Here is a 22,942-nt window from a genome sequence, read left to right as displayed (position 1 = left end):
AAAGCTGAGGGGGGAGTTTATGGGAAAGACTTAAGCCCGCCTTAGGTTTGTTTGGGGGTGCGTTTCTGGAAAACTTGGATGAAATATTCATACCCTACAATGAAGTCTTCCCCATGGTTGGAATGCTTGGGATCCTGGAGTCAGCATTTCTGTCCCTGGAACAGTCCAGGGCGCATCCTCATCCATTTGAGAGGCAGCGGTGCATGGTGGTGAGGAGCACGGCATCAGGCAGGTTAAATTCATTAGTCTCAGTTTCCTCATCTGTAGAATAGGACTCTACCTCACAGAAGCGTGATCTATATTTCTACCACACTTTCACCCTTTCCTATTCATCAGTGACAATTTCGGGAGAGCATATACAGTTTCTACTTCTGTCCGAGTGGCCTACGTTTCCTTTACAGGTGTAGTCCTCCTTTAGAACTGCTGATGAACTAACTACAGCCCTAGATAGGCTAGTATTGCTAATAGACCTTGAAATCATTTACGGATTATTGTTTAGGTAAATTTTTTGTATGCATGGGTGACTTCACTCATTGCATGGCCAGGGTAATCACATGCTGCCCTCTCCACCAGGAGTTCCACCTCCCTTCCCCCCACCCCAGCATTAGCCTCTGTACACTCAGTGCAGGTAACAGTGGTCCTGGTGCCCACCTGCACCCACTTCACTCCCCCAGACTGGATGGGTTGTCTCTCAGTGACTTTCATAACACCTGATTCTTGTAATCGCCCCAGTTTCCTTTTCTGGGAAGGCTGGGGACTGGGTCTTAATCAGAGTCTGCACAGGGTCTGGAACACAGTGGGTTCAAGCTCAATACATGCTTATTGGATGGATGGATGGATGGAAGAATGAATGGATGAATGGATGAATTCTGAGTTCTGAAGGAATCTTGCTGTCCCGTTCAGGGCTCTATAAATGGTTACTTTTCCCAGCCAGAGGGGGTGTGTATTCAGCCCCTCCTGAAGCTGATTACTCTGGCTTCTCAGAGCTCTTTGAGGATTGCTCCAGTTCTCTGCAGCCAGGAAGCCCTGTTACCACAGGGGGAGATAGTCCCACTCCCCGGCCCCATTTGCATGCAAATGGGGGGCATATAGTGTAGTGGAATGTGTACAAGCTTTTGAGCTGGCCACTGGCTGAGTGGCCTCAGTTTTCTCAATTGTAAGTTGAAGATAATAAACCTACTCTGTCAGATTAAATTAGATTATGTATGTAAGAATGTCAGCGACCCTGGGCTTCCCTGGTGGCGCAGTGGTTGAGAGTCCGCCTGCCGATGCAGGGGACGCGCGTTCGTGCCGCGGAGCGGCTAAGCCCGTGAGCCATGGCCGCTGAGCCTGCGCGTCCGGAGCCTGTGCTCCGCGACGGGAGAGGCCACAACAGTGAGAGGCGCGCGTACCGCAAAAAAAAAAAGAATGTCAGTGACCCTGTGACCCAGTTTTTTTGGTCTAGATTTCCACCTTTTGTTAATGGGATGTTGTATCTCCTGTGTATTCGGTCTGCCTGCTGTACCAGTCGGCCAGCAGCACACATGCGGGCCCCCTGTGAACAGACTACTCTTTAGGGGTCAGGCGGTCTCGGCATCCCTGACGCTTGACCCTCGTGGTTTGCGTGTTGTAGGTGCTTTTCAGTGAATGTCGGCTGGAGGAGTGAACAGAAGGTACAGCTCCAGATTCAGCTTGGCCGAGAAAGGCATTGCACCTCTTGGCTCTCAGGGTGTTGGGGGCTGAGGGCCACTGTGGGGCCCGGGCAGAGGGGAGGGCGGCTGCTCGAGCCGCTCGTGGACGCTGTAGGACTTCAGACCTCTGAGAGTTTTGGCCACTGTCCTTGGGCAGCTTTTCCTGGTACCGGAAGACTTCGTGTCCTTGTGGCTAACGAGGTGGAACAGCCAGATGCTGGGCCCCCAACTGCCTTTTGCCCTTTGAACTTTCTACTTGGAAGCTAGTTGCCTCTTCCAGAGGGATTATCCATTTTAAGCTGGGGGTGAGGAAGCTTACATTTCTTTTTTTTAAATAATAAATTTATATTATTTATTGTTTATTTTTGGCTGCGTTGGGTCTCCGTTGTTGCACACGGGCTTTCTCTAGTTGCGGTGAGTAGGGGCTACTCTTTGTTGCGGTGCACGGGCTTCTCATCGCGGTGGCTTCTCCTATTGCAGAGCTCGGGCTCTAGGCTCACAGGCTTCAGTAGTTGTGGCGTACGGGCTTCAGTAGTTGCGGTGTGTGGGCTTCAGTAGTTGTGGCGCGCGGGCTTAGTTGCTTGGCGGCGTGTGGGATCTTCCCTGACCAGGGCTCGAACCCGTGTCCCCTGCATTGGCAGGCAGATTCTTAACCACTGCGCCACCAGGGAAGCCCAGGAAGCTTACATTTCATGTTCCACATTCACAGCAGCAAGGGGACTAGAGTCAGAGCGCTGAGGTCTTTCTGGTATGGGGTCAACGTGAACTTTGGGACAAACTCTTCACCAGCAGGGAGGGAGGTGGAGCTTTGTGCTGGCCTGATCCCCAAAGCTTTTCAGGGGTTCACCCTTGGTCTCTTCCTTTTTCTATTCTCTTTCTCTCTGCCTCAGAAGAGGCTAAGGGAACAGCCTAGAGGAAGCTGGGGAAGGAGCTAGGGACAGTGGGTCCCAACCTCGGCTGACCATTGGAGTCACCTAGCGGGTTTAAAAAAAACACTTGGGACTTCCCTGGTGGCGCAGTGGATAAGACTCTGTGCTCCCAATGCAGGGGTTAGGGTTCAATCCCTGGCCAGAGAACTAGATCCCACATGCATGCCGCAACTAAGGAGCCCACCTGCTGCAACTAAGACCCGGCATAACCAAATAAATAAATAAATATTAAAAAAAAAATACTCCTGGCCCCTTCCTCTCCCTCTCTTTTCCCCCAGCCAAATAACTCTGAATCACTGGGCAGAAGAATGGACATAAACTTGGAGAACAAGACTTGAGGAAGCAGAAAGTTCCTGCTGAGGAGAACTGATGGTGTCCTTGGGAAGAGAGGTTCTCAATTGTCACCATGCTTTAGAATCACCCAGGGAACTTTAAAAACATGCCGATGCCTGGGCTCTACCCCAGAGCTTGACTTCATTGTCCTGGGTGGGGCCCGAGCACTGACCTTTGTTAAAGCTTGTAGAGCGATGCTAGTGTGGAAACAGGAATGCTGAGTTAAGTGAGGGTTTGGGCTTGCTCCGATCAAGGTGGTTCTCTAAGTGATGATTTTGTTTTGTGATGACCTAAGGTAGCCCAGAGCAGGCAGATCGTCAGGCTCCCCTGGGGAGCCCCGTCTCAGACCTCCTGAACCAGAACTTCAGGGGTGGAGCCCCAGAGCTGTAGGCTCACACTCCTCAGGGGATCCTCAGGCTCAGTCAGCCTTGGGGACCCATTTCTGAGAACCTGAACTGGACCTAGCTGAGCAAACCAGTAAGGATCCTGTTACCAAGGACTCGCTGGCTTTGAGACGGGAGCCGATGGAGCGGTTAATCATGGGTGAGCGTCCTGGTGAAAAGTGCTTGCTTTGCTCCCTCCTGTGGGGCAGACCCACAGCAACTGAAGTGCTGGCTAGGCTCCAGAAGGCAGGGTGGGAAGATCTGATCCAGTGACCCACAGGGCTTATGCTCTGTGTGTCTTCTTGCCGGATGCTCTCACCCATGAAGCCTGAGTAAGCAACATGGTTGTGTAGCCTGAAAAGGTGAAAGTGTTTGAGGACCAGCTGCTATCTGAGACATAAAACAGCACCTAGGAAGGGTGGGAGAAATAATCGATCAAGGAATCAAGAAGAAAAAGTGATTTTTTTTTTTGCGGTACGCGGGCCTCTCACTGTTGTTGTGGCCTCTCCCGTTGCGGAGCACAGGCTCCGGACGCGCAGGCTCAGAGGCCATGGCTCACGGGCTTAGCCGCTCCGCGGCATGTGGGATCTTCCCGGACCGGGCACGAACCCGCGTCCCCTGCATCGGCAGGCGGACTCTCAACCACTGCGCCACCAGGGAAGCCCAGAAAAAGTGATTTTTAAGATGTAGAGAGTATCCTAAACCAGCATTCAACAACAAAAAACAAAACAAGCAGTAAAGAAAACAAGGAAAAACTTGAAATGTCTGGCTTTAGGCAAAAGAGCTGAGGCTTTTTCGGAGAGCTTAAATCTGGTCCTTCTGAGGGAACAGCCTCGGTAGAGTATTCTGGAGACATCTGGGTATTCGCAGGCCTGAGCATACCAGTTAAGGGGCTGGACTACTCCCCAGCAGTGTGACTCTGACTATGCATAGACTAGCCTAATGCAGAGACGGGTGGTTTTTCTTGAGTAACATGTGACAAAGAGCTTGCTCCCCCCGATTAAGCCCACAGGCCGCTGTCCTTCTGCTGATTGCTGGGGGATGAATGACGTCACCAGTCAGAAGACACATGAGATGTGTCACTGGTGACTTTGAAGTTCACGATAGCGAATGGAGTGGCAGGTGGAATCTTCATCTCTTTGTCACTTGAAGTCTGTGTATGTGAAAGAAAAAAGAGAACACAGAACTGAGTCCTGGAATGTAAATGCTAGGATACCAGAGGATACACTCTGGTGACGGATGGAGCAGATGTTATAGAGATTGGAAGAGATGCATTTAATAAAGCTTTAAACTGAAATTTTAGAGGAAGGGGAGAAATACACAAATAAAAGTATACATCTGGGTAGTTTGGAGGCTATGAGGTATTATAGAGAAAGAAGAATAAAGTTGGAAAAATTGCTCAGTAATGCATTTGGAGAAGCTAGAAGATTGGGAGTGATGCTTTAGGATTCATCAGCATTCAATGAGGCTAATAAACACATGTGCTTTTTACATTTACTGCAAGGAGGAAAGAATTTATTTGACTAGAATATGACAGTGACAGAGTATACCTTGTTTGGGCTTCTCTGGTGGTGCAGTGGTTGAGAATCTGCCTGCCAATGCAGGGGACACGGGTTCGAGCCCTGGTCTGGGAAGATCCCACATGCCGCGGAGCAACTAAGCCTGTGCGCCACAACTACTGAGCCTGAGCTCTAGAGCCCGCGAGCCACAACTACTGAGCCCATGTGCCACAACTACTGAAACCCGTGCACCTAGCGCCTGTGCTCAACAAGCGAAGTCCGTGCACTGCAACAAAGAGTAGCCCCTGCTCGCCACAACTAAAGAAAGCCCGTGCGCAGCAGCGAAGACCCAACACAGCCAAAAAAAAAAAAAGTATACCTTGTTTAAAAGTGATGGATTTGCTAGAAAAGCTGAGATAGATATATAGTATATCAAAGAGAGATGTACTTGTATGAGGATCTGCTATAATAAGGGATGCCTGCTCCCTCTGGGCAAGGTTACTTTTTGATTCTTTTGATTGCAGTGAGAGGGAAATTTCAGGACCAAGACACAGAGACCTGTCAAAGGATTTTACCTCCCCTTTCTCTCTTTCCCAACAAACGTAATGGACAGTACTACCCAGTACTGCCTCCAGCTTTTTGCCTGCAGGAGGGCTGCTTTTCACAACTAAACAGGAGAAGTCTCTTCCTTCCTCATTACAGATACGTGGCCCATCTCTTAGAAAGGACACCAAGGCCCTGGCCTCTGTTAATCCCATCTGCTTACCTTGGGAAGAAGAATTATTACATAGTGCTATCAGAGGGCTCTCAGATACCAGTTAGGGATTTTCCCTGAAGATCTCCCATAGTAAAGTACATGGAAATAAACCCCCACCCTAAGGGAAGAAGCATGGTGAAGAGAACACGAAGATAAAAGCAAAAAGAAGTAGGAATGATGTAACTGTGGGCATTTACTGCACACTCTCAGATCAGAAGAATAAGTGTTTTGCTTTCCTCATAAAAATCATAAAATTTGTACAGAAGGGAAATATGGTAGCAATGGAAGCTTCAATTCCCTGAGCATCTTTTGCTAAAATCAGTTGCATTCTATTAGAAGCAGTACCTCTCTACATTAAAAAAATGGTTTATTATGGAAGATTTCAAACATATACAAAAGTAGAGCAAATTGCACAGTGAACTCCCAGGGTTCAAGCACCAGCATCAATGATTATCAATACTGTTTTATCCACACCTATGCTCCAGCCACCCCTTCCTCACCCACACTAGATTATTTAAATCAAGTCCAAGACATCAAACCATTTAATCCATAAAGGCTTCAATATGTATCTCTAAAGGATAAAGATTTATTATTATTATTATTTGACATAACCAGGGGCAATGTGGAATCCTTGTGAGGAAGTGATTATGCCTTCTCAGAGTTTATGTCCCCGAAAAAGAAATTCTGGATTTCCTCCAAAATGTACTCTAAATTTTAGGCAAAGAGATTGCAGAAAAGTTCAGGGCAAAGAATTACAATTTTACAGCCAGGGATTTAAAAACAGAAAAAAGACCAGGGGTTTCTTCAAAATGAAATTCTTTTCTTTTTTTTTTAATATTTGTTTATTTATTTTGGCTGCACCAGGTCTTAGTTGTGGCATGCGGGCTCATAGTTGCAGCATGCGGACTTTTTAGTTGCGGCTTGCATGCGGGATCTAGTTCCCCGACCACGGATCGAACCTGGGCCCCCCTGCATTGGGAGTGCGGAGTCTTACCCACTGGACCACCAGGGAAGTCCCTTCAAGATGAAATTCTGATAAAATAATTAAATTATCTTATTTAGGAAGAACAGGAGAATCATCTGAAGAAAGTGATGTGATTGAACACATTTTTTTTTAAACTAATTGATTTTTTAAAATTTATTTATTTAATTAATTTATTTTTAAATTTTTGGCTGTGTTGGGTCTTCATTGTTATGGGCTTTCTCTAGTTGCAGTGAGCGGGGACTACTCTTCTTTGCAGTGTGTGGGCTTCTCTTTGTGGTGGCTTTTCTTGCTGCGGAGGATGGGCTCTAAGCACGCGGGCTTCAGTAGTTGTGGCGCACGGGCTTAGTTTCTCTGTGGCATGTGAGATCTTCCCAGACCAGGGCTCGAACCCGTGTCCCCTGCATTGGCAGGCAGATTCTTTTTTTCTTTGTGGCCTCCCCCGTTGCAGAGCACAGGCTCCGGACGCGCAGGCTCAGCGGCCGTGGCTCACGGGCCCAGCCGCTCTGCGGCATGTGGGATCTTCCCAGACCGGGGCACGATCCCGTGTCCCCTGCATCGGCAGGTGGACTCTCAATCACTGCGCCACCAGGGAAGCCCCACGTTGATTTTTGATGAGCTCAGATTTTTAGAAACGATAAGCAAGAGATAATGAGAGGTGACGTAATCAAGACTAAATAAATAAAGGAGTGACCCAGACCTGCAAAGAGAGTGTCCTGAATGTTAATGCCCAGCATAAACTAAGACCTGAAGAAGAGACTAAGGCCAACAAAAGTTTCCGAGAGCAATGTTCAGAGTGAGAACAGCAGGGGCGAGGCTGGATGCTCTGGGGGCAGTTAGATCTATGATAATAGATGGTGGAAAGGAGAGGCCACAGTCCCACTTTTCCTCTAACTTTACCTGCAGAAAGATTGCTCACCTAAGAAAGGGTTCAATAAAAACCCAACAGGCCGATAGATCTAGGCCAACAAAAAACCAAAAAGACCAAGAGAGTTGAGGAGATAGTAATAAAGCGTGTCATTGCTTTAAATGTTTTTAACTATGCGCCACAACTACTGAAGCCCGCGTGCTTAGAGCCCATGCTCCGCAGCAAGAAAAGCCACCACAAAGAGAAGCCCACACACTGCAAAGAAGAGTAGTTAAAAACATGTAACTACTTGCAAACAAATGGAAAGAATTTATAATTAGTTGAGATGACAGAATGACTACTAGGCATCTCCAGGACCTTGGAGAACAGGAAGGGTATAAAAAGGAAACTGTTGAGTGACGTATTAGTTTCCTATTGCTGCTGTAGCAAATTACAACCAATTCAGTGGTTTAAAACAACACAAATTTATTATTTCACAGTTCTGTAGGTCAGAAGTCTGAAAAGGGTCTCACCGGGCTATCATCAAAGTGTCAGCATTGCCATGTTCCTTTCTGGAGGCTCTAGGGGAGAATCCATTTTCTTGCCTTTTGTAGCTTCTAGGGGCTCATGGCCCCCTTCCATCTTCAAAGCCAGCAGTAGCTAGTAAAGTCTTTCTCACTTCAAAAGTCTTTCACACTGATTCTTCTGTTTCTCAGGGCCACTGTGCCTACCACAAGTGATAACCTGGCTTTCCAAGAAAGAGAAGGAGGGATTTCCCCGGTGGCGCAGTGGTTAAGAATCCGCCTGCTAATGCAGGGGACACGGGTTCGAGCCCTGGTCCGGGAAGATCCCACATGCCGCAGAGCAACTAAGCCCGTGTGCCACAACTACTGAGCCTGTGCTCTAGAGCCCGTGAGCCACAACTACTGAGCCCGAGTGCCACAACTACTGAAGCCCACGTGCCTAGAGCCCATGCTCCACAACAAGAGAAGCCACCACAATGAGAAGCCCGCACACCTCAATGAAGAGCAGCCCCCACTCGCCACAACTAGAGAAAGCCCATGGGCAGCAACGAAGATCCAACGTAGCCAAAAATCAAAAAAGTAAATAAATTAAAAAAAAAAAAAAAAGAAGGAGGTGGATTCTGAGCATTCTGCACTGGTAATCTGAGGTTGATTCCTCCCCAAATTCTAGGCTCACCTCTTTTTACTTATTTATTTATTTATTTGTTTGTTTGTTTGTTTCGCTGCACCAGGTCTTAGTTGCGGCAGGCGAGATCTTTCGTTGCAGCATGTGGGATCCAGTTCCCTGACCAGGGATCGAACCTGGGCCCCCTGCATTGGGAGCACAGAGTCTTAACCACTGGACCACCAGGGAAGTCCCTAGGCTCACCTCTTAAACCTGGTTAGCAAAGTGTGAAGGGAAGAAAGGAGGATCTCTAGTAACCTGTATAGATTTGCTAAAAACAAGCTAACCTCCTTTTTTGTTCAATTTTAATTTTTTATTCAAGTGTAATATACGAAAGGAACTGTGCACATGTCATAAGTGTACAGCTTGATGAATTTTCAAACTGAACACACATGTGTAACCAGCATCCACATCAAAAAGGCAGCCCCCTGAACCTCTCCTGTGTTTCTCCCAGTCACTCCCCTGTGCCCCCCATGCACACGCTAAGGGAAATCACTGTTCTGACTTCTAGTAGCATAGATTAATTTAGCTTGTTTTTATGTAAATGGATATAAAGGATATGTACTCTTTTGTGTTTGGCTTGTTCACTTAATATGTTTGTGACATTCATCCATAATTTTGTTTGTAGCTGTAGATGGTTCATTCTCATTGCTGTATAGTATCCCATTGTCTTCATTTAGCCATTCTATCGTTGATTGGCATTTGGGTTGTTTCAAATTTTTGACTATTACCATGGTATAGCTATGAACATTCTAGCATAAATATGTACTAATTTCATTTGAATCATTATTTGATAGCATCATTAGATTTCTAGAGCAGAGACATGTGTATACAGATTTCAGAGAGGTTCTTGGCAAACTCTTGTGATATTCTTGTTGACAAGGTAGAAAAAGGTGGACTAGATTAAAAAAATAGTTTGGTGGATTCCTGGTTGACGTTGTGGAATAATGACAGCAGAGAGGAAGAGCTATAGTGATAGACTACAGGGCTCTGCCTATCCTAGTCAACATTTTTATAAGTGACTTCAGTGAAGATCCAGAGGTTTGCGAATCAGATTTGCAGATTTCACAAAACTGAAGGCATTTGAACTGATTAAAATGAAGGGGAAAATCCATTTCTGGTAAATGGGAATGATGCCTAAAAATTCAGAGAGGAAAGTTACTAGGAATAAATGTGAAGCCCCATATTTGGGATTTAAAAAAAAAATCACTTTTAATAGGCCCAAACACAGGGAGAGGGAAAAGCTCATCAGTTTGGGAGAAAAAAAGGAGTTACAGTTGGCGAGTTCAAACTGAGACTCCGTAGCCTGCAACAATATTTGGAGTTTTCTGTGTGGGTCTCAGTTTCCAGGGAGACACTGACAAAGTGCAGTTAATACAGAGGAGTGAACTGGGCTGGTGAGTGGGAAACCATATTTATCACACAAGATGTTGAAGAAAATAGGTCTTTGGACTGAAGAGGGAAGACTCAAGGGGAACGGGATGTCAGTCTTTAATGTTAAGAAGGGCTTATCATGATGTGCGAGAGGCTTCAGCTTGATGCTTTGTGGCTCCAGAGGAGCGGTCCAGGACAATTAGCTAGCAGTTGCGAGGGAGAAGTTTTTGGCTGGGTGGGAGGAAGAGCTATTGGTCTCTTTTACAAAGGGCATGAGTGGCCTAATAAATTACTGAGGTTTTTACAGTCCCTGGGAATTTGAAGGAGAAAATGGCTTAAATAGCAGCCTAAGTTGTGTGTTATATTGTATGTATTTAAAACTAATGGTGCTGGGAGAATTGTAGGCTGAATGTTCTTTTTCAGGGACTGTTTAGTTTGAGCATCTAAACTAAATCTGGGCGTCTGATCCTGAATGGGCCTGAAAGCTTTGTTCACTTCTGGATCAAGCCAGGCATCTGCTCTCCTTGCTTTTAGTTCTAGAGCTGACGCTGGGCCTTAGTGCTGGAACTAGCCTCCTCCTCCGGGGGCCCATGGAAGCTGGGTTTCGTGACCCTTCAGGAGCATCTCTTTAGGTGATTATAGGAGTGACTTCTTCTCAGCTGCTTCTTCCTCCAAAGCAGGGGTCAAAGCAGGAATGGAGGTGCACCTGAGTCAAGGGTCTGAGGTGATTTTCAGCCCATCTTTCTGTGGTCTTGGCCCAGTGTTGTGTGGAGATTGAATTGCACCTAGAGGTAGGAGGGTAGGGCATCTCTGTCCTTGAGGTTAACTTGCAGTTGCCTCCATATTATTCTAACCCCATGTCCTACCCCCACCCCCTTCCCTGCCTCTGAAGCAGGAGGTCAGGCTTCACTTCAAGAACAGTGCACTTGGCTGGGCTCTGGGGCCACCGGTCAGCTGTATCCGCTGGGGGTGGGGACAGAGAGCCCAGTCAGCACTGCTGCCTGCCATGCCCATTTCCTGCTCCCACGGCCAAGGGGCCCTGGAGGAAGCTGAGTGCTGGGGAAGATGAGGGCCAGCGCTCTTTCCAGAGGATTCCCTTCTTCGTTCAAACCGAACCTCCTGTGCTCAATACAGAGAGCAGATCAGGGCAAGATGGTGGGTCAGTGGCTGAGAACAAAGGCTCAGGAGCGGGGGAGGAGGAAAACACTGGTGGGTAAGAGGAAGGACACAGATGGATGGATATGGAAGTAGACTAGAGAAGCTGTAGGGATTAAAATGTAAACAATCCATGTATTTTCTTTTCAGAATTTGTTGTAGTAAAGGATAAGGAGTTGGCTCTTCCCTGTCCACATCCTTGGACAGAGCTGAGAACAAAAACATGTGGCATGTGGCTACAGACTGACTCTGAACCAGAACCAGTATCTTAATTCTCAAGCCTATCCCAGTTTAGTGTTGTCCCCCTGGTGACCCTGAGGGCTACCCATGAATTTTATTTATTTATTTATTTATTTTTGGCTGCATTGGGTCTTCGTTGCTGTGCGCAGGCTTCTCATTTCGGTGGCTTCTCTTGTTGCAGAGCATGGGCTCTAGGCGTGCGGGCTTCAGCAGTTGTGGCACACGGGCTCAGTAGTTGTGGCTCGTGGGCTCTAGAGCGCAGGTTCAGTAGTTGTGGCGCACGGGCTTAGTTGCTCTGTGTCATGTGGGATCTTCCCGGACCAGGGCTTGAACCCGTGTCCCCTGCATTGTCAGGCGGATTCTTAACCACTGCACCACCAGGGAAGTCCACCCATGAATTTTAATTAGGGGACCCCATTCCCTTGTGAATATGGTAGCTCCAGTTGTCCCAGATGCTTCTAATCCAACCTGGCTTGAGTTATATTAGTAAGTCAGCAGCAGAGCCTGAGGGTGAGGGGTGGAGGTTACCGGATGGAGAGAAGAGGCAGGAGGCAGAAGCCCAGTGGGGAGTAAAGGATGGGTGACTGGCTGAGGAGGGTCAGCAGATCTGAAAGATTTGCCCTTTTTGTGGGATGCCTGTGGAGACTCCATGCTTGTGTCTTTATTAACGTAACACTACGTTGGCCTGGAGTTATGGGTGCATTTTTGCCCAGCCCTGTGATAAGGTTTGGTTGTTCATTGGCTTGCTTATTAGGCAGAAAGGCAAGTGTGTGTTTGGGACAGGAATGCCCCCTTTCTGGAAGAGAGGAAAAGAACTTGGGCAGTAAGGGATGGGGAGACAGAAGGTGAGACAGCTGTTCCGAGGGGCTGCTCTTTCCTGCCTCTCAGGATGAAGTAGCCTCTGGGCCAGAGGGTGATGAGACCAGGACACAACAAAATAGAAGGACTGGGGACACTGAGGGCCACACCACTGCCAGAACTGAGACAGGGAGTACTTGGGACTGAGTTGGTGGCCTAAAGCAGGCAAGCCCAGCACTTTCTCCTCTGGTAAGGCAGGCTGGCTCTGATCTTGTGTTCGCAGCCCTTGGGAGAAGGGCTGTTAAGCCCTCCTTCTAGTGCTCCAGTTGCTGAGCTGGGAAGGAGGGAGCAGTGAAACGATCCACTTTGCCACAGCGGGGAAGGTACAGGGTATGTGGCTGCCTGCTTGTTTAAGAGGTTGGTGGGGGATTGAGGAACATTCTGCTGAATTTCAGAATTGTTTCTTTTGATTTTCTTCCCCTCTTGAATTTCTTCTTCTGAAGCAGCAGATTATAGCTTTTTTTTGGGGTGGGGTAGTGGGTTTCTCTGAGATTCTGGTGAAAGTTATGGACCCTTTTCTTAGAACAATGCATATTCTTTGGACATATGTACATAACACTTTACAAAGAATTTCAGGCCTGTGGAAGCCCTAGGTTAAGAACCCTGGCTCTAAGGGCAATCCATGAATTTTGCTGAAGCTCATCCAAGTAAAGGGATTGCCTCTACCCCAGGATAGAAGGACTTGAGGAATGTTTGTGGCTTTGACTTTTGCATTGTCCCGTCAGGAAAAATGCCCCATCCCCCTTCTGTAGGAACCTCAGTTCCAAGAGTCTTTCCAAGCATGAAAACAAGCAGCTGAGCTGGCCGGCAGTAGCAGGAAGTCTGGCCTCCAGCCTAATCCTGGCCACACATCCTGACCTGCTAGCCCAGACGTTGGATAAGTCACAACAGGACTCATCAAGGTTAACAGTAATCCCACAGTATCAGAGTGCTGGGTCCTGGAGCCCATATAAGGGGACACAGGGCTGGAGAGGGGGAAAGACCATGACTTTTCAGAGCCAACAGCTGGAACGCATCCCTAATCCTGTTCCGCTACCAGTTGCCTCCTATTGCTGTGACCACTTTCGTGTGTAAGCAAATCCAGTCGCTTTGTTTTGTGTCTCTTGTATAAGTGCTGAGGGCGTGTGTGTGTGTGTGTGTGTGTGTGTGTGTGTGTGTGTGTGTGTGTGTGTGTGTGTGTGGTGCTGTGTACACAGGTGCTCAGCAACTGCCTTTGAACGATAATGGTGAGGGCATTCTGGGCAGAGTTTTCCAGTGAAGAGCAGGTCAGAGCCCAAACAGTTCTGTCTTTGGCCAAAGGGTCTATTTTGGTGACTGGTACTAGAAAAATTGCTTGGGGGTCTAAGGCCCTCTGGACAGTGGGGTCAGTCACCAATCAGTATTATTTTTCTTTCAGGTCTCTTAACCTTCATTAACTGTGCCTACGTCAAGTGGGGAACCCTGGTACAAGATGTTTTCACCTATGCAAAAGTATTGGCGCTGATCGCCGTCATCATCGCAGGCATTGTTAGACTTGGCCAGGGTAAGAAACAAGAGTGACAGCAACTAATGTTTGTTAAGCATTTTCCATACGCCACACTCCTCTAAGTGACCTCTGTGCGTGATTTCATTTAATGGGTACTATTATTATTCCCATGTTGTTTATTTTTTTGGCCATGCCCCAAGGCTTGCAGGATCTTAGTTCCCCCACCGTGGTTGAACCCATGCCCCCTGCCATGCAAGCACGGAGTCCTAACCACTGGACCGCCAGGGAAGTCCCTGAAGTCCCTAGCTTAAGTAGTGGAGCTGAAATCTGTACCCGGGCAGACTGAGCCCAAAGCCTGTCCTGTCACTTCTCTGCATGCTGCCTCCCAGAGGAGGTTGATCTGGGCAAAAAGGAGCCATATCCCAGGAGCCGGCTTTTGCAGATTGTCGAGCCCAATGCTGTAGCTGACTGTTCTCCCCTTGGGAGCGGACAAGGGCAGAAATGAACCTCTCGTACCCACTCCTCTCCCAGTTTCCAGGTGTGAACACCTACCCTGCAACTACTCTGTTGACTGGGCATACTGAGCCCTGCCCTTCCTCCACTCCGTATCAGCTGTCTGGGTTAGGAAGGGGGCAGACAGAAGCGCCTCACCCCTGCTCCCCAGCCCTCGGCTCTGTCGTGGATCCTTACTCTAGAGAGCCACCGGGGTCCCCCCGTCAAGATCCCTGCGCTGCTGCCTGCGCTCTGGCCCATTACTGTAGACGTCTCTCTAATGCTCCCCATTCTTTCACTGGTACCCTTGCTGCCAAGGTGTTGTAAGCCACACACATTCTATTACCGTCACATTCTTCCTCTCCTTTACTGGATCACCTTGTAGTTGGGGTGTGGGCCACTAATCCTTCTGCCTTTTCCATATTCTCTGGGTTCCAGGAGCCTCGACCCACTTTGAAAATTCCTTCGAGGGTTCATCATTTTCAATGGGCAACATTGCTCTGGCACTGTACTCGGCTCTGTTCTCCTACTCGGGCTGGGATACCCTCAATTACGTCACCGAAGAGATCAAGAATCCTGAGAGGTAGGTACCTCACCATCAACTTTCCATGGCAATGATAGCAATCATTTATTGAGCTCCTACTGTGTGCCAGACAGCATACCACAACTGGTTGATTTTATCAGTGTCATTTTAATAGACTGGAGGCCAGAGGCCCAGAGAAGTAACTTGTCCATGATCACAGTAGCAGAGCTAAGAGGTGAACTTTCTCATGTGTTAAAAAAAAATTTTTCTTCACAGGCCTTTTCTCATTTGTTCATGCATTTCTGCATTAATCAAAGCAAGTTGTACCATGTGCTCGTGTGTGCTTTTTAAAAAATTTTTAATTAAAATAAAAAAAACATTTTCCTTGGGGGCTTCTCTGGTGGCACAGTGGTTGAGAGTCCGCCTGCCGATGCAGGGGACACGGGTTCGTGCCCCGGTCCGGGAAGATCCCACATGCCGCGGAGCGGCTGGGCCCGTGAGCCATGGCCGCTGAGCCCGCACCTCTGGAGCGGGAGAGGCCACAACAGTGAGAGGCCCGCGTACCGCAAAAAAAACACAACAAACAACAGAACATTTTCCTTGATAGATTTTTCACCCACCCTTATTCCCATATATCTAACTTTGGTCATAGACTACCAGAAACCTTCCTTTCCCTTCTGATCCCTTCCTTGTTTCTCAAATTCATACGGACTTAGAATTGTGGTATTGTTTGTTTCAGGACACCATCTTTACTCTGAATTGCTCTGTAGTCACGCAGAGTAAAAAGAACTCTGGGCAGAGAGTCAAAGGGCCTGGACCTGTCTTTCCACTGATTTGTTGGATGACCTTGAGGGAATCCCCTGCCATCTCTGCCTGCTCCTTATCTGTAATTGAGAGGGTTGAATTATACGATCTCTAGAGCTTTTCCTGGCTCTGAAATTCAATGATTCTAGGACCTAACATTTGCCAGGGAGTGAGGTTTCTATAAATTTCTAAGTCAAAATAAAAATAATAAACACCTTTTGGCTTTGAGAGAGTATTCCTGATACACATCTAGTGCTGCAACCCTGGGAGCAGATAATAGCAGATCGAGGCCTGGGTGGTGCTTCCACCTACCGGAAAGAAACTGAATGACATGAGTATTTGCCCCTCTCCTTTTTTTCTCCATCTCACTGTGAAGAACGTTTATAAAGATCATGGCTTTATTGGGCCAGAGGGACCTTGAGAAGTCTTTATGTTTTTCTCTTGGCCTCTGGTTAGGATGGCACTCAAAGCTCTCAAACTGAGTAAGCGGGTGGGGTGAACATATTTCCCAGATTGCTTGTTCAGATACACATATTGTTCTTTCTACTGAGGACCGATATTATTCTCTGGAGAGGTTAGATTTCAGTTTCCCTCTATAATTTCTTCTTTCATATTTAACCTTAATACAAATTTTTCAGTGTTGACAGTCTTAGAGGAGGAATCCTGATACTAGAGGAATCCTGATACTTTAGTATCAGTAATCCTGATACTAGAGTAAAACAAACAAAACTTTCCTGTGCTATTATCATGCTGTGACACAGTCATCTATTAATCCTTTTTCCTTTTTTTGTGGAGGCCTTTCTCTGAATGTGATGTTCCTTTCCCTGATGCTCTTTGGTTCTTGAGTTCAGTGCTTAAGCCACTATCCTATCCTATCCTAGGCAACTTCAAAGGCAAAAGCCCTGGGGAAATGCCACCGGAGGCCCCATCCCCGGATTAGTGGGGCAGAGTCTGAGAATGAAAGGACAGTGGGGAGGAGACTGTGGGGCTAATATATCCACTATTCTGTTTGGCTGCAGGAATCTGCCCCTCTCCATTGGCATTTCCATGCCCATTGTCACCATCATCTACATCTTAACCAATGTGGCCTATTACACCGTGCTCGACATGAGAGACATCCTGGCCAGCGAGGCTGTTGCTGTGGTAAAGGATTTTCACTAGCAGAAGGGTGAGGGTGTGTTTGTGGGCTTTGGGTATCGTGCTGCTCTTCAAAAAGTCCCAGAAAGCAGGTAGTCCTTGAAAAGAGTATGCCTAGAGTGCTGGGCTTGCGAGGTCCTGTTAGCCCTGCTGTGGAAGAAGGGTTGGGTTGCTAGTAGGGGGCACCAGGGGCCATGCTTGTCCTTGCCTTCCATCCCCGTTAGGTCCTGCTAATGACTCTTTTCCATCCCTTTCCCTTAGACATTTGCAGACCAGATTTTTGGAATGTTCAACTGGACCATTCCAGTGGCGGTTGCGTTATCCTGCTTTGGTGGCCTCAATGCCTCCATTGTGGCTGCGTCTAGGTATGAGTGTCACCTTTTACTGAGGGGTAAAGTGAAGAGCTATGGCAGGGCAGGGCAGGACTTACAGGACCCTGACTTTAGTCACCGTGATCCCCAAGTGACAGTCACAACCCTTTGGCCTTGTTCGCATCAGCAGCCTCCAGTTCTTACAAATCTTCAGCATTGAACTCCATTCCAAAATATTGAAACCCTTTTGAAGGAGGGGATGCCAGAGAGGGAGGGCCTTGTGGCACAAGGACCAGGCCACACCCACGCCCCACAAGTTTCTCAGCCTCTCCTATCTTACCCAAAATAGGCTTTTCTTTGTGGGCTCAAGAGAAGGCCACCTCCCTGATGCCATCTGCATGATTCATGTTGAGCGGTTCACACCAGTGCCGGCTCTGCTCTTCAATGTAAGTGGTCTCAAGACTGGGGCTGAAAGCCAGATTGTGGGGGAACTTTAGTAACAGCAGATAAAACAGTTCTTAGCTCCCCAGAAGCTCTAAAGAAGATTCTAATAGAAATGGACCATCCATTGTGGGCAAGGCACTGTGCTATAACCGCTGCAGGGTTGGGTTTCTTTTAAAATTTATTTTGGCTGTGCTGGGTCTTTGTTGCGGCATGCGGACCCTTGGTTGTGGCATGCATGTGGGATCTAGTTCCCCGACCAGGGATCGAACCCAGGCCCCCTGATTGGGAGCGTGGAGTCTTACCCACGGGACCACCAGGGAAGTCCCTGCTGCAGTGGTTCTTGAGAGAATCCATATTCTCTAAGGAATGGTGACCTCCTCTGGCCCAGGATGAGGCATAAAGTTCACGGAATACACTCTAACGACTGCCGTGGCAGACAGTGATGTAGTGTTCAAGGGAAGAAATGGTCACTCTGTGGGGGTAGAGGGTGAACGAGGAAAGACTTCCTGGAGAAAGTGAATTTGAAGTGGATTTTTAAGGTTAGGGTTGCAAATGGTAGTGATGGATGGGCTTTAGGTTGAGAGAAACAGCATCAGAATGTCCGGAGGTTAAGCAGTATGGAGTTGGGTAGCAGAAGGTAAAAGCTGGAATTGTATGTTGGAGCCATTCTGGAGAGGCTCTGGGGCAAAAGCTATTTGAGGAACTGTTTTGAGCTGTGCTGTACAGAGGATTAACCTGGCAAGGGTTTGAAGAATGGGCTGAAAAAAGCTACTGACTTAATAGGAAAGGAGCAAGGTGTTGAAACTAAGGTGGTAAACGGGGTGGGAACAGAAAAGGACAGTTGGGGAGACTGAGGACTTGACAAGGGGGTGGATTTGTGGGAGATAAAGGGGACTGGCAAGTGCCTTGCGTGACAAGCCTTGAGGGGAGCCGATATGGGCTTGTGCCTGCAGGGTCTCATGGCGCTGATCTACTTGAGTGTGGAGGACATCTTCCAGCTCATTAACTACTACAGCTTCAGCTACTGGTTCTTCGTGGGGCTCTCTATCGTGGGTCAGCTTTATCTGCGCTGGAAGGAGCCTGATAGGCCTCGTCCTCTCAAGGTAGGACCTCTCCATCCCAGCTCTGCTGCACCCACTCCAGGGGATTCTTACATTTATTCAGAAACCTTTGCCTGGAACTTGAGGGTGGTTCCGAGTTGAGAGGAAGGGGATGACAAGAACACTCAGTGCTCTGCTGTTCACAGGAGGTGGGGTTGTCCTGGCTGTCCACCCTGAGCTGTCTAACCTCCACTTGTTTCTTCTGTGCCCTTAGCTCAGCCTTTTCTTCCCCATTGTCTTCTGCTTCTGCACCATCTTCCTGGTGGCTGTCCCACTCTACAGTGATACCATCAACTCCCTCATCGGCATTGGCATTGCCCTCTCAGGCTTGCCCTTTTACTTCTTCATCATCAGAGTGCCAGAACACAAACGACCTCTTTGCCTCCGCAGGATTGTGGGTAAGCCTTGGATCCTCAAGTCGGCTCAGGTATTGTACAGCCTGGTTTTTTTTTTTTTTTTGCCATAGCTCCCACCTGTTGTTGAGGCTTAACTGTAATTGTCCCCTTGGGCCCAGCCCCATTCAGTGCCACCTGAACTCAGCCCAGTTGACCTCTTCTCAGTTTTGACTCAAACTTCTCTTTGTTAGCATCTGCTACGTGGTATCTCCAGGTCCTATGTATGTCAGTTGCTGCAGAGATGGATTTGGAAGATGGAGGAGAGATGCCCAAGCAACAAGATCCCAAGTCTAACTAGACACCACAAGAAATCCTGAGATGTGGGAAGCAGGGGCCTCATCTCCTACTGGCTGGAGCGAAGGAAGCTGAAAAGCTCACTTCTTTGGAGGCGTCTGTCCAGAAGCCTCTTAGGCAGCTTCAACCACCTCCGAACTTGCTTTCTGAGATGGAGAGTAATTTATTTGTTTTGCTACATATTGTTCCGTATTTCTTTTAAAGGGACAATAAAGCAGACTGTGATGGGGAGCATGCCAGGTGTGGGCTTGGATGTTCCAGTGGCCATTCCACTCACCTCCAGTGTGCCTGCCCACTCCTCTTTCCCACTGAAAGACCCAATAATGCTCCAAACTTCCCGTCTCCTTTAGAGAGACGTGAAACTGTCAAAGGTGCTAGACAATAAAAGGGTATGTTCCTGAGCTCTGAATGGCTTCATTTTTATATAGTGTCTCAAGGACAGCTCCCATTAGCCTGGCAGGAAGACTAAAAACAATCTTATGGGGCTTCCCTGGTGGCGCAGTGGTTGAGAGTCCGCCTGCCGATGCAGGGGACACGGGTTCGTGCCCCGGTCCGGGAAGATCCCACATGCCGTGGAGCGGCTGGGCCCGTGAGCCATGGCCGCTGAGCCTGTGCTCCGCCACGGGAGAGGCCACAACAGTGAGGCCCGTGTACCGCAAAAAACAAACAAACCAACCAACCAAAAAAACCAATCTTATGCTTGAAAGAATCTGAGTATTTCTTCTCTCTCGAGCCAGTTGCTGAAGGCTGATGCAACCAGTCTCTACACAAGAGAACACCTAAGCTGCTGTAGCAAAATGCTAGGTTGTTCGATAAAAGCTTTATCAACTTCCATTCCTCTTAATTATCACTAAAAACTTAAGCATATCTACTTCTTGAAGGATATTTTATAGGTAATCTTGGGGTAAATGAATGTGGTTCCTCCAGATACAGTTTCCACTTACCACGCATACCTCTGCCCACAAAGCAAGTACGGATGGGACAACACATCTAAGCCCTTAATGCCAGGTTACAACACTGAGACGCCTCCTAAAAGCATGGGCCAACGAGAACAATCACCACCCAACCTATTCTTTTCTCTGAAGCACTCAGTCCATTTCCCTGTTTAATAAGTGTCAGGGAGCAGCATGCAGTACAGAAGTTTACTAACTCAGATGATGGGAAGATCACTTGGCTCCCCAGTGTTCTTTGACACTTAGGTGGAAGAGTCTGTAGTGGAATCCACTTTTAAAATGAACATCAACATGTCCCACAGTTTCTAGGTCTGGGGCAAGGACCCAGCATCAGTTCTCGTTCTAAGGCTGAGTCTCTGAAGAGAGAGAGTGTTCCTGCCAGTATGAGCAGGGAAGAGAATTCAGCCAAGTGTGTCACTCCAGGGATGCTTTGACTTTGGTTTGTTGCTGCTGCTATTGGGGGTGTTGGGAGGTCCATTCTTTCCATGCTGTAGCAGAGGGTTGTGGGTAAAGGTCTGTCGTAAGGGACCTGGGGGAAGAAGAGAAAACCAATCTCGATGAACAAAGGAAAGGAAGAAACAAATGACAGAATTTAGCCTGCAAGGGTTACTTACCCCTGGCTGCTAGCTCCAAGTGATTCTTCATGCGTCGTTCACGCTCCTGTAGCTGATGTGCTATTTCGGCATTCTTCCAGCCTGTGTAAAAAGGAGTAAGGCAGTTGGTCCCGTACCCACTTCTAGGCCACTCTCCCCGGGTCCTATTCATGGAGGACAGGCCCTTACCTCTTTTGAAGCTATTTATGAAGCCTTCCTGGGGAGGTAATTTGTCTGAGTCATGCACAACACGCTGGGGGATTTTAAGTACAGTGCGTACAGCTGGAATACGGAGGCAGGCCACCTGGCCCAGGGAAAACATGTTGGAGGAGAGCCAGTACATGAACACTGCCTGAATGAGAAGGAAGAGAAGGTACTCAGAAGCTGCGTCCCTGGTCAGCTTGCCGGGAGACTTGGAGCCAGCCCCTAAGACATTACCTACCGAGGGGAAATGGATAGTTATGGGTAAGACTGCCAGGGGCATCAATCTGATAAAATTTCTCATCCACTGAAGGTCAGAACTTTGCATGCCAGTTTCAGCACCTAGCTGCAAAAAAAAAAAAAAAAAAAAAAAAGAGGCAGGGGGAGAAGAGTAAATGCATGGCAATTTTAGTTGAACGTGGCTCAGATTTCTTACCCATCAACTCTATTTCTCCAGGGAGTGAAGAATGACCATTCTATACAACTACTTTCCCCTCACTCCCCATTCCGCAGGCCTGGCAACTCGGCGAAACTGGGCTTACCTCAAGGACACCCCACATCGTAGCAGTGACCACCAGAGGTAATATGTAAGTGGGGTCAGATAGTGTGAGATCCTGGAACCACCAGAGGCCACCTGTCTGCATGCTGGGCACGGGAAGGTTAGCCATTTCTCTCAAGGCAATGAAGAAGGAGATGAAGATCGGGGCCTATGACACAGGATAAACAGTGTCAGGACCCTTTAGTAGAAGGGACATTTTAATTACTCCATTACTGAAACCCACGTAGCATAGTATCACCACCACATGCTTTTTTGGGCGTCTAGGGCATGGGAAACACAGAGGAGTAACCTGATTGATTGTGATGAAGTTAAAGAAGGGAAATGTTTTTTGCTCACCTGAGTCAGAGGTAGAATGAGCGGTCTAAAGAGTTTAATATCATGCTTTTTCTGGTAGAACGTCATCTCCGAGGAGGCCCTGTAAACTGTGAAGGGAGTGGAGGCTAACAGTTGAGCTAACAGCTAGGTTGGAGGAGGTGACCATCCTCATCACCTGGCCCATGAGACTTCTAACTGACCCTGGCCAGTCACTGGAAGCATTAAGCCTAAGAAGCAGGTAAATCTTAGAACTTGCCCAACTGTAGCAACTCCTGATTTAGGCTGTTCCCCCCACCTGAGCTGAATGTCAGGGAAAGCGCAAATGTGGTCCTCACCCATGCTCATCCTGCAACTGACTCACATTCAGTGTGGTTTCCTGTCAACTTGGCCTCTCTGATTCGAGCGGAAAACTTCTGAATCTCTGGCAAGTGGTTGTGGATGTTAGCTGCCTCTCGCTGGCCCTTCACGATGAGAGGAAACACCAGGCAGCGGGCAAGGACTGTACCTGGAAAACACGAACTAAGACTGGAGTGAAATTCAAGCCATTCTGCAGCTAGAAGGCTGAAGGTTTTTAGGTCCTCACTGAAAGGGTCTCTTAGCCCAGACTTTTCCACCCTGTGACTCGTGCCCAAAGGGCCCCAAAACAAAGGGTACGGGTATGACTTAGTTCCTTCGAGGCTCAGTCTTCTGCTTTGACGTCAAAAGTCTGGCATTAACTTCTCTAGGCAAATGACCAGGAATCTTGTTTCCTTGAACAAAACGGTGACAGAAGCCACTTTTGTAGATCAATGGTTTCCAAACTTTTCTATGATCAATGGACTCCTTTTTTCCCCAACTCTAAGTGTAACCCCAATATACGTAACAAAATCAAGCTGCCCTGGGTGAGGAGGTAGTCTGACTATAGGATTGTTCAAGCTTTGGCCTTTGCTTTGCTCAGAAGCACTTTTACAGAACTCTGGGGCTCACAGGAATGAAGTTTGAAAGCCACTGTCCTAGAAATGCCTGCAGCAGGAGGTAATCTGGTGGCCTACTGCTTTAGCTCCCTCCTATTTCTTTTCTTACACGTCACATTTCTTGATCATTTCAACAAATATTTATTTAGTTGATGGTATCTGTGGGTAAGCAAGTGGGCCTGGGCTGA

At 47.9% G+C, this 22,942-nt stretch overlaps 2 protein-coding genes and 1 non-coding gene across 4 annotated transcripts in view; 1 reads left to right on the top strand and 2 right to left on the bottom strand.

Annotated features, from left to right (window-relative positions):
• Positions 1 to 19,581, top strand: part of SLC7A7 (solute carrier family 7 member 7) — a 32,794-nt gene extending 13,213 nt beyond the window's left edge. Inside the window, exons 3-10 of the mRNA XM_007100482.4 lie at positions 13,612 to 13,737; positions 14,611 to 14,755; positions 16,519 to 16,642; positions 16,898 to 17,001; positions 17,297 to 17,393; positions 18,345 to 18,494; positions 18,706 to 18,889; positions 19,078 to 19,581. Of these exons, the coding sequence (XP_007100544.2) occupies positions 13,612 to 13,737; positions 14,611 to 14,755; positions 16,519 to 16,642; positions 16,898 to 17,001; positions 17,297 to 17,393; positions 18,345 to 18,494; positions 18,706 to 18,889; positions 19,078 to 19,184 (1,037 nt within the window). The 3' untranslated portion in view covers positions 19,185 to 19,581. The remainder of the gene's footprint in view (positions 1 to 13,611; positions 13,738 to 14,610; positions 14,756 to 16,518; positions 16,643 to 16,897; positions 17,002 to 17,296; positions 17,394 to 18,344; positions 18,495 to 18,705; positions 18,890 to 19,077) is intronic.
• Positions 8,705 to 8,777, bottom strand: TRNAG-CCC (transfer RNA glycine (anticodon CCC)). The gene has a single exon. It is a non-coding gene; the product is annotated as a tRNA-Gly (tRNA).
• A 468-nt stretch (positions 19,582 to 20,049) lies between the features above and the next one.
• On the bottom strand, positions 20,050 to 22,231 carry LOC102991147 (OXA1L mitochondrial inner membrane protein). 2 transcript variants are annotated; one of them, XM_055082881.1, is made up of 6 exons: positions 22,163 to 22,231; positions 21,470 to 21,634; positions 21,169 to 21,273; positions 20,916 to 21,078; positions 20,748 to 20,828; positions 20,050 to 20,662 (listed from the first exon to the last, which is right to left on the bottom strand). In XM_055082881.1, the coding sequence occupies exons 2-6, from the start codon at positions 21,593 to 21,595 to the stop codon at positions 20,535 to 20,537; spliced, it is 603 nt and encodes a 200-aa protein (XP_054938856.1). In that variant the 5' UTR covers positions 21,596 to 21,634; positions 22,163 to 22,231; the 3' UTR covers positions 20,050 to 20,534. The 2 variants fall into 2 exon arrangements, with proteins under 2 accessions (XP_054938856.1, XP_054938855.1); XM_055082880.1 differs by lacking the exon at positions 22,163 to 22,231 and adding an exon at positions 21,823 to 22,119.
• Between the last annotated feature and the right edge of the window lie 711 nt (positions 22,232 to 22,942).

Source organism: Physeter macrocephalus, unplaced genomic scaffold, assembly GCF_002837175.3.
Source record: "Physeter macrocephalus isolate SW-GA unplaced genomic scaffold, ASM283717v5 random_340, whole genome shotgun sequence".
NCBI classification, from domain to species: Eukaryota; Metazoa; Chordata; class Mammalia; order Artiodactyla; family Physeteridae; genus Physeter; species Physeter macrocephalus.
Note: the sequence above shows the minus strand (reverse complement) of the source record. Positions and strands in the feature narration are given on the sequence as shown.